This window comes from Rhinoderma darwinii, chromosome 3 (assembly GCF_050947455.1).
Source record: "Rhinoderma darwinii isolate aRhiDar2 chromosome 3, aRhiDar2.hap1, whole genome shotgun sequence".
Classification (NCBI taxonomy): domain Eukaryota; kingdom Metazoa; phylum Chordata; class Amphibia; order Anura; family Rhinodermatidae; genus Rhinoderma; species Rhinoderma darwinii.
The window spans coordinates 149,407,037-149,418,361 of NC_134689.1; the positions used below are offsets into that span (position 1 = coordinate 149,407,037).

At 44.1% G+C, this 11,325-nt stretch overlaps 1 protein-coding gene across 1 annotated transcript; it reads left to right on the forward strand.

Annotated features, from left to right (window-relative positions):
• The first annotated feature begins 400 nt into the window (after positions 1 to 400).
• Positions 401 to 9,248, forward strand: SNRPF (small nuclear ribonucleoprotein polypeptide F). Its single transcript, XM_075860110.1, has 4 exons — positions 401 to 534; positions 790 to 915; positions 7,924 to 7,988; positions 9,071 to 9,248. The coding sequence occupies exons 1-4, from the start codon at positions 532 to 534 to the stop codon at positions 9,135 to 9,137; spliced, it is 261 nt and encodes an 86-aa protein (XP_075716225.1). The 5' UTR covers positions 401 to 531; the 3' UTR covers positions 9,138 to 9,248.
• The last annotated feature ends 2,077 nt before the right edge of the window (positions 9,249 to 11,325 follow it).

The following is an 11,325-nucleotide window of genomic DNA, read 5'->3' on the forward strand; positions in this document are numbered from 1 at the left end:
CGTCCAAAGGAACCCATTGACTTTAATAGGTTCTGTCTGTTCTCCGACAGGATTTCCATAATTTTGTTGGACATAATTTAGTCTGGCAAAAACAATGTATGAAGGAGGCCCCTGACGGAGCCTCCAACGAAAATGTGAACAGCCTCTTAGTAGTTTGGGGACTGCACTACGTTTTTTTGTATCAGAGCCCAGTTATGCCACTGGGTACAGTATCCTATATTCTTATCCTTTATGTTCTCCCTTTGTGCTGCCCAATAATGACAGGACAGCTGGATGTTGTATTATCCGGTGTAGTGTGACTGAAACTAGTTGTAATGCTAAAACGAGCCGCGTGCTCTGATCTCTTGCTTGTTAAACCTCCTAACACCAGAGGGCGCAGCTTCCGAGACTGCCTCCACGCTTACCTTCTACTCTTCCGTCAGCCATTTCCTGCTAACTCCGGCGGTGTGTTCAATCGAGCGCTCCGAGGAGAAATTTTTTTGTACCGTACGCGCGGTTGGTCTATAGATCGGCGGCGCCCTCACTGGCATCATGGTGGGTATCTGGATCGAGGGTCGGGTGGTATGGGCATTTACCGCTGGGGACAGAAGCAGCGTGTGGTACATGTGCTGCGCCGTTCATGCTGGTGGAGGGAAATAGGAGTGGAGCGGTACACAATGGGCTCTGCGTTTCCACGGCGCTGCTTGTGATCTAGTCACAGTAGCTGCTCGTACATCTACGTCAATGTACTATAATACCACGGGGGTCATGTTGCTTATAGTGCTATGTCCTTTTTCTCTTCTTACTTAGAGTTTGCCATTAAACCCCAAGCCCTTTTTGAATGGACTCACTGGTAAGCCAGTAATGGTAAAGCTGAAGTGGGGAATGGAGTACAAGGGCTACTTGGTGTCTGTGGATGGATATATGAACATGCAGGTAAGATGTCTCATGTGACCTGTTATATGGAACATTCACGTGGCAGTTGTCCCTAGAACGTTACAGAATCACAGAAAAAAATAATTATTTGAATGAATATGACTGACCTATAGAGTGGTCTAAACTTTCAAAACCAGCTAAAGGCAATCAAGATTTGCCTAAAACTATCCCAATGTTTACATCGCAAACAGGCACTGCGGAGAACTGCCTCGTGCAAGGGCTGTACAAATTGCACATTGCCTGGTGCAGTGCATGGAAAAACTCAAATGGTCGATATGCCAACACCTGTCTGTGGCAGGCCCTTTTAATGCGTCAGGCAATTGCCTAAATGACACTTCCCATGTATCTTTTGTTGGGATTGCTTCCTTTAGGAGCAGGTGTGTTTTTATAGTTGAAGAGGGCAGGCAAATAAATAAACCTCCCTTTTGCCAGCGATGTCATCGTGCTGCAAGCTATTGTCCGGTGCCAGGGAAGCCACAGGGTTTGTGACTCTTCCTTTTCTTGTTGCTTTTGGATCATATATGTGCGCATAGAGAATTGTAGTATATGTAGTTACCTAATGTACAAAAGTCCCCACATGGACAAATATGAATACCGGATCAAAACAACTAATCTGAGTCAGGGGGCACTTACACGTGCTTTGGACTATCAGAAGTGCTGGGCAAAGGTCGAAGGGAATGATTGGTATTCCACGGTTACCGCCACAGGAGGGGTGCTGGGTATCGGGGGAGCCTCAGTCAGTAGGACGTCTTACCAAGTATCGGCAGTTTGGTATAGGTTCACACATTGAAGAGTTATCCTAATGTCTACCTTAGACCCCTTTCACGTCACATTTATGGCCTACATCACAAGTATATGATTAGATAGTAATATAAGTATCCTATAGGTTTCTATTTACCAAGCATATGCCAAAAGTCTGTACCGGTACTTCTGGCAAGTGTTTGGCAGGTAAAGATCCCAATACTTTTTTTAGTAAAAGTCAAGGGCAGACTTATGCAATTGCATTGCCAAACAAGTCGTTTATATTGTTAATTGCTAAAGGATTGCGACTTCGTTTCAGTTCAAATAGCTGAAAATGGCAAAACATGTCTAACATGCTTCCCTTATGAATTTGGCACTGTTCCCATGCTGCAGTGCAAATGGTTGACAACAGTAGGGAAAAATAATTCTGATGTTACCAGGGTCCCCCGCCACTTGCTGTGGTCGTCGCAGCATGTCCCTGGCTGCGGCCATCAATTGGCATTTAGCCATTATGTGGTATTGGGCAACGCTTTATCGTGCTGAGATGACATGAAGTGGCAAGAGACTCTGGTAACTGGTGGCATCAGAATTTTTTTTTCTACTGTTGTCAGCCATTTGAACTTCAGTTTTAGTGGTCAGGAACCCCCTTTAAGATCAGATGTTTGCCGTACAATTAAAAGGACCAAAAAATTCCTTGTGTGACAGATCGCTATGATATTCTAATGGCACTTTTAGGGTGCAGTAACGTGTGGTAGATTTTGTTGTTGAAATTTCTGCTCCATTCATCTGAATAGGGTTGTTTCTGCAGCAAGCATGTCAGTTTCTACAAGTTCCATTCAGCTGAATGGAACTGATTTTTAGTCGCAGAAGTTTTTGTAACATCTGCCGCGGGTGAATTCATCCTTAAAATCATTCGCCCCCTTTCACTGCCCTGTGTGAACATGGCCGCAATCAGCCAATGAACAAGCTAGTTTGCTGACAAGATCTTTTATGTGGCTAAAAATATTGTCACCCGTCGGCAGCACATCTCCCAATGTAAACAGACAAGATGCAAAATGTATGGGGATGAACGATCGTCCCCATATGTTCTGATAATCGCCCAATTTAAAGAGGCTCTGTCACCAGATTTTGCAACCCCTATCTGCTATTGCAGCAGATCGGCGCTGCAATGGAGATAAGAGTAACGTCTTGTTTTTTTAAAAACGAGCATTTTTGGCCAAGTTATGACCATTTTTATATTTATGCAAATGAGGCTTTCTAAAGTACAACTGGGCGTGTATTATGTGCGTACATCGGGGCGTTTTTACTTGTTTTACTAGCTGGGCGTTGTGTATAGAAGTATCATCCACTTCTTTTCACAACGCCCAGCTTCTGGCAGTGCACAGACACAGCGTGTTCTCGCGAGATCACGCTGTGACGTCACTCACTTCCTGCCCCAGGTCCTGCATCGTGTCGGACGAGCGAGGACACATCGGCACCAGAGGCTACAGTTTGTTCTGCAGCAGCAGCGGCGTTTGCAGGTAAGTAGCTACATCGACTTACCTGCAAACGCTGATGCTGCTGCAGAATCAAATGTAGCCTCTAGTGCCGACGTGTCCTCGCTCGTCCGACACGATGCAGGACCTGGGGCAGGAAGTGACGTCACAGCGTGATCTCTCGAGAACCCGCTGTGTGTATGTGCACTGCCAGAAGCTGGGCGTTGTGAAGAGAAGTGGATGATGCCGATTCGTCAGCATCATACACTTCTATTCACAACGCCCAGCTAGTAAAAGAAGTAAAAAAGCCCAGATGTAACACACATAATACACGCCCAGTTGTACTTTAGAAAGCCTCATTTGCATAAATATAAAAATGGTCATAACTTGGCTAAAAATGCTCGTTTAAAAAAAAACAAAAAAACGTTACTCTTATCTACATTGCAGCGCCGAGAGGAGATAGGGGTTGCAAAATCTGGCGACAGAGCCTCTTTAAATAGAGATGGAGAGTGCTGATCAACATGCTGGGTCGTTGAAAATCTGCTTGTGTAAAAAACACCTTAACACAGTGCCCCGAACATAGATGTCTGCACCTATATTCATCAACTCTGAGAACTTCCAGAAACACTTACATATGTGCAAGGGATTTTGCCAGCAGTTTAAGGCTGTGTTCACATCAGTCGCTTTCCGAGGGGTTCCGTCCGAGGTTTTCGTCGGGTTAACCCCTCAGCGGAAAGGCAAACATTGAGCTCAATGGTGACGGAAACTTAACTAATGGTTTCCGTCTGTCTCCGTTGCCCTTCCGTTGAGGGTTTCCGTCGGGTTAACCACTCAACAGAAAGGCAAACGAAAACCTAAGCTTCTGCTGTAATTTCCCTCACCATTGGTATCAATGGTGACGGAAACATTGCTAAAGGTTACCGTTTGTCACCGTTGTGACAGGGTTCCATCGTTGTGACTGAATCAATAGCGCAGTCGACTGCGCTATTAATTCCGTCAAGAACAACGGAACCTTTTCACAACGGTGACAAACGGTAACCTTTAGCAATGTTTCCGTCACCATTGATACCAATGGTGAGGGAAATTACAGCAGAAGCTTAGGTTTTCGTTTGCCTTTCTGTTGAGTGGTTAACCCGACGGAAACTTCCAACGGAACCCCTCAACGGATGGGCAACGGTGATGTGAACAGGCCCCTACAATTAGAAAATGTGACAAATTGTATTTTGTTTTTTTTACTAGCAGGTGAGACTGATAGAGGGTTTCTATTAAACGTAACCGGTCACCAGGACAGACCAATTTTAACTTAACGGAAAAGTGGGTAAATGATGTGCATTAAGCTGATCATACAATTTAGATTCTGTCTTCTCCATAAGCATTAATAATTGGATCAATTTAGTGTGCATGCTTAGTTCTATAGGGAGTAAACCTGCAGATACCTCTAACATCTCTCTTCTCGGCTGGGTAAACTCCCAACATGTTCAATCGCTGTTTTCCCCAATGTTTCACAATTTGGCCCCTTTTACACTTTCAGATGAACGATACAGAAAGTTGTTAGGTGCTCGTTTACTTTGATGTTCACGTAGCAATGACCTGTAGGGGGGGTTCTCATCCGAGCGTTTAGTTGAACCCCCTCATACTCTACATTGTCTGCACCATATACCCTGTTTACACAAGGGGATGTGCTACCATCAAGCGATACGTTTTTAAAAGAACCTTTAGCCGAGGCTTTCCAACAATGATCTAATGCTCTATTCACACGACAGAGTCCGAGTGTCGGCCGATTAAAAACGTCAGTTTGGTCAGTTTTTCTCGGCCGTTTTGCATCCTTTCCGGGCTGTGTTTCTGTTTTTAACAGCTGATTTTGACCCGTTTTGCATCAGTTTTTTTCCGCCTATTTTAAAATCCGATGAATTTAATTTGTACATTTTTTGCCACTCACCACCCGCTGTAGATAATGCCACACAGCCCCCCCCCCCTTGTAGGTAGTGCCACACAGCCCCCCCCCCTTGTAGGTAGTGCCACACAGCCCCCCCCTTGTAGGTAGTGCCACACAGCCCCCCCCCCCTTGCTTCGGCAACGCTGTGGCCGGGGATTCTGCTCCTACAGGGAGCAAAAAAAATACCCTCCTCCTCACATGCACTTCACACTGTGAGAAGAAGAGAGTGAACGAGCGGCAGAAAACACGGCCGTCACTCGGATCACATCCGAGTGACAGCCGTGCTTTACGCGACTTCTATGGCGGCAGAGAGAACGGCTGAAAATAGGGCATGCTCAATTTTTTGGAATAAATCAGCCATGTGAATAGCCCCATTTGGGGTCTATTGTTCCTACTGCGGCCGTTCAAAAAACGTCCGTCACAGGGCCGGGAAACCCTGTTGTGTTAATAGGGCCTAAGATCCTAAGTTATATTGTATTGTAGTCCAGAGGAGCATTCACAATTCTGTTTGCTATTGGAAACAGTCAACAATATTGTCAGAAACATTCCTAGCAGTGTGGCAGAGCTCCTTTATATCAAATTACTGTACTGGTCTAAAGACTACTAAAGATTTCCAAGCTCTGTACAGGCAATGGGGGCAGATTTGCTAATCAAAAAGCTCCAGAATTCTTGCTCGGATTGTACCATAAAAATGGCGCACATGCTATGCGCCACATGTCACCAGCATTTCACATATTAAACTCTACTCACCCCTTGCTGGCCGTTGCTGTAAAATGTTCATTGCCGTTATCCCCTCTCCTAAACTCTGACCGTAAATAACTGTCTGCAAATGTTTTGTGCCTTTTTATGGTAATAATCCTGCAGTCTCGTTCGTACCTCCTTCTTATGCCCGCCGACCGCCAAAAACTGGCCAGTCCTGAATGCCGAAATTTCGTCTCAGACATATATGGTCTGATGCACTTCCCTGCTTCTTCTGGGCCTCAAATCTAGTCACTGTGCATGCGCCACTGTGGTGTCCCGCAGGATTTTGTTTGTGCTGGGGGTTAACTCGGAAAGGCTTGAGGAATGAAGATATGACACTTTTATGCTCATTAGCATACGGCACAAGAACACTAAAGGTACAGAGCCGACTTAGAAGACAATTATAGGTACTTCCACCAGGTATTGCTGGTTTAATAGGTGAAATGCTGCTGACAGGTTCCCTTTAAGTGTTTACAACTTTTTGTGCCTCATTTGACACTTTTATAAAATGGCTAAGGCCTCATTCACACAACAGGGTCCGAGTGTCGCCTATAAAAACGGCCGTTTTTCCCGGCTGTTTTGCATCCGGTCCGTGTTGCCGTTTTTAATGGCCGATTTTGACCCGTTTTGCATCCGTTTTTTTCCCTGTCAGTTTTAAAATCGGATGAATTTCATTTAAATTTGTTGCCACACACAGCCCTCTGTAGATAATGCCACCCCCCCCCCCCCCTTTTCCAGGAGAAGTCACTGACTTCAATATCCATATATGGACAGTTTGGTCACTCACTTCTTCTGTAGCGGAATCCCCGGCTGGGGATTCAGACTCCTACAGGGAGCAAAAAAAGACACTCCTCCTCACATGCACTCTGCACTGTGAGGAGGAGGAGGAGAGAGAGCGCGAGCGACAGAAGACACGGCCGTCACTCGGGACACATTCCGGTGATGGCCGTGTATTACCCGGCCCCATAGACTTCTAGGGGTCTATTGTTCCTTCAGCCGGGTGACAGCCGTTTTATGAACGGCCGTCACCCGGCCGGGAAGCCCTGTCGTGTGAATAAGGGCTAACTGTATTCATAAAGGTATAAAGTAAGCCAGCCAAGAGGTTGTGTAAGAAATAGAAAAGGGTCTAATTTCTAGATAAATGCACCAAATCTATCACACAACGTGCGCCTCAGTGATACATTTGGCGCATCTACCTGTCCCATCTACTTTTAAAGAGCACCTATCACCTTTACTTTTTATTCCTCCTAGAATTTTATGAATTAATTGTCGACTGGGTGTTAACAGTTGGGGGGGTCTCTACTCAGACTGACACTGACCAATCAGTCCTGACAGAGCCAGACTGTGAACACACCCCTTTGACAAAAGGAATGAATGGTATTATCCATTTGTCAATTTATTTATGTATTTCTTAGAGGAATAATAGAGAAATGGCAAAACAGAGTTCTCCCAAAATATGTTCCAGAATTGCTATTTTATGGGAAATACAAGTATATACTGAAATAGACCTGTCAGGAGACAGGCCCCCTGCACAAAACCGTGCCCGTAATCAGTCAGTGATTAGGGGCACGGATGGCTGTGTTTAGCCCCCTGCGTTTTCGGGCCGTGCTCCTATATAAAGTATGGGAGCGCGGTCCGTAAAAGCAAAAAAATAAGACCTCTCCTATCTTTTGCGGAGCCTTTCTACGGTAAATATATACAGGAAGGTGTCCGTGGGCAATATAACTGAATGGGTCGGTCGTGTACATGGGGCCTAAGTAGTTAAGATAGTATTAATAAATCTGCCCCAATGTGCCCACAAGGAATGCTGGCAAAGTTCAGCTCTGAAGGCTACAGATTGAGACTATACGGCTGGATTCACACATGCAGTTTTTCATTGTATTTTCAGCCAAAGCTTGGAGTGAATAAAAAATAAATAAACGTATAAAGGACGGACTGACATGCCTCCAGTGTTTGGCTAAATAAGAGGCATAAAAAAGTGCATGTGTAAATCCAGCCTAATATAGAATGTAACTCGGAATCTAATGTAATTAGAAAGTTACTACAATGATCATACCCTGTAATATACTTCAGCACATATGTGCGAAACCATAACCGTCTTGCTTTATGTTGTAGCTTGCAAACACTGAGGAATATATTGATGGTGCGTTGTCTGGACATCTTGGAGAAGTTTTAATAAGGTAAGTGTCATTTTGTATGTTTTATTGAATATTAAAGAGAACCTTTCACCTGCCCATACATGTGCAGCATATAATAGGCAGGGCTTCACAAACATTGTCTCACTTTACATTTTTTTTTCCTATCTTCCTCTGTTATTTACATATCGGTGCCGTTATATTTGGCGTCCAATATGTAAATAAGCCCCTGAACTGTCAATGGGGCGTTTCTATCCAACTAAATGACAAGGGGGCGTGATGTCTTCACTCTGACACTGTCCAATCAGCTACAGACAGTGTCAGGGCGGCTTGCGCTGTGTTCCCTCCCGCCAGAACACACACAGACTGAGAGAGCGCCCTCTGCAGAACCACCAGTCTGTGTGTGTTCTCGCGGGAGGGAACAGCGCAAGCCGCCCTGACACGGTCTGTAGCTGATTGGACAGTGTCAGAGTGAAGACATCACGCCCCCTTGTCATTTAGTTGGATAGAAACGCCCCATTGACAGTTCAGGGGCTTATTTACATATTGGACGCCAAATATAACGGCACCGATATGTAAATAACGGAGGAAGATGGGAAAAAAAAATGTAAGACCGTGTTTGTGAAGCCCTGCCTATATTACATGCTGCACATGTATGGGCAGGTGAAAGGTTCTCTTTAAAGGAAGTTTTTATATCCAATATATTTCTGTGATAGAGATTGAACATCCGGTTGGCCTGGTAAATGGCCCATGTTTTCTAAATACAACAGCGCAATGATATAAACTGCTACTTTTCTTTTCAGAATGAGACATTGGATTGTAAAGTTAATTTTATCTATACTAATAAAACATCCACAAGACACGGGGAGAGATCAAAAATAGTGGAAGGGAAAGCTAAAGGGTAGTTTTTCAGGGCCCTTTAGAAAATAAAAGCAGCAACTTGATTCTGATGGGCAGCGTCTATATTTACCTTGCGCTAGTTTAGATAAATATATACAATAATAACTTTATGCAGAGAGTACAAGCAATGTGTTTAGATAAATTAAAAACTATCCTAGCTACCTGTGGAGAAGTTTTGTAAACCAATGAATAACTAGGATTTTTCCCATTCTCTTATTTTTGTGCAGATGTAACAATGTGTTGTATATACGTGGTGTAGAAGAGGAGGAAGAAGATGGCGAGATGAGAGAATAAACCATTTCCAAATAATTTTTGTACATTTTATTTTCAATTTTCCTTTTTAGTTTGTTGCTGAATATGTTCTATGTTTTCTGTTAACAATAAACTATATTGTAATATTTCTTACTCTGTGTCAATCATCAGATTACCTCAGTAATTCCTCCCTAGCTGATCAGGACGCATTTACTTTCCAACCCTGGTAGATGATGGAACATCAAACTGCAATATCTAGCTCATGTGGATATCATTCCAAAACCATGGGCTTTAATATGAACTTGCCATCGCCCATTTTACTGCTAATGTCTGAAGAGTGGCTGTGAACTTGATTGTATGTGCCTGTTGGCTATGAGTGTGGATGAAATGGCAGCTCCAATAACATGCGCAACAGAACTTTGAAGTTTGCAAAGGACAGGCTGGATTTACACGTGACGGAAATGCTGCATATTTCACCACTTATACATTGAATAGGGTGAACATCCAGAACAGAATTAAGCATGCTTCCTATTAGAATATCCACAGCATGCTTTAATGTCAGGCCGAAAAATGTTCAGCGGCATTTGGATGAGATTTGTTCACATCAATTAATTCCACAGCATTTCCCACCCCTGTGACTCAAGTCTATGGGTATGTTCACACGGCTTATTTTCAGCCGTTTTTCAGGCTGTAAACGCCCCGAAAAACAGCTGAAAAAACAGAAGCTGAACGCCTCTAAACATCTGCTCATTGATTTCAATGGGTAGAATGGCGTTTTGTTCCGACGGGGCGTATTTTTACTCGGCTGTTTGTATAAAAATGTTCATAAAAAAACGCCCCGTAAAAAGAAGTGCATGTCACTTCTTAAAGAGGCTCTGTCACCAGATTTTGCAGCCCCTATCTGCTATTGCAGCAGATCGGCGCTGGAATGTAGATTACAGTAACGTTTTTATTTTTAAAAAACGAGCATTTTTGGCCAAGTTATGACCATTTTTGTAGTTATGCAAATGAGGCTTGCAAAAGTCCAACTGGGCGTGTTTAAAAGTAAAAGTCCAAGTGGGCGTGTTTAAAGTAAAAGTCCAACTGGGCGTGTATTATGTGCGTACATCGGGGCGTTTTTACTTCTTTTAGTACCTGGGCGTTCTGACGAGAAGTATCATCCACTTCTCTTCAGAACGCCCAGCTTCTGGCAGTGCAGACACAGCGTGTTCGAGAGATCACGCTGTGTCGTCACTCACTTCCGATGTACGCACATAATACACGCCCAGTTGGACTTTTGCAAGCCTCAATTGCATAAATACAAAAATGGTCATAACTTGGCCAAAAATGCTCGTTTTTTTAAATAAAAACGTTACTGTAATCTACATTGCAGCGCCGATCTGCTGCAATAGCAGATAGGGGTTGCAAAATCTGGTGACAGCCTCTTTAAACCGTTTTTTGAGCCGTATTTCATTGGGTCAATAGACAAACCGTTAAAAAAAAAACGCCTCAAAACGTTTGTGGTTTAAAAAAACTGCTGAAAATCAGAGATTGTCTTCCCTTGAAAACAGCTCCGTATTTTACAGCCGTTTTTTGTTTAGCGTGTGAACATACCCTTAGTCAGCACCTCTTAACAAAGTGAAATACATGGGCAGGTGCCTGCTATGCAGATGCAAACAAACACAAAATGTGCCACAGCACTCTGCGGGCACCATGATATATATGCAAACGCGTAAAAAAATTAAATTGCATTACTGCTATATTTGCTATACATTTGAGGTTGTTAGCATTTTGAGCAAATTGTGAGCCCACCTGCCACAACAACAACCGCACTCACAAATTTGAGGTACTCATCTAAGTATAGTTACCGTATATATCGGCGTACAAGATGACTTTTTACACCCTTAAAAAAATGACAAAAGTGTGGGGTCGTCTTATATGCCGGATATTGTCTACATTAGGGATGCACGTTGCAGCCGCACAGCTCAGTATAGTAACACATGAATGTATGGGAGCGCGGCTGTGTAATTCAGCCACAGCCCCGCTCCTGAGTCATGATAAGTTCGCGGGGTCAGGATGATGCAATGCGGCCAGCGCTGCACTAATGAGCGGCGGCACTGGAGACAGAACATGGCGGGCGCGCTACAAAACACCCCCATGTTCTGTCTTCAGTGCCTGAACTGCCGCTCATTAGTGCAGCGCCGGCCGCATCACCTCATGCTGACCGCGCACTTCCTGTCAGGAGTGGGGC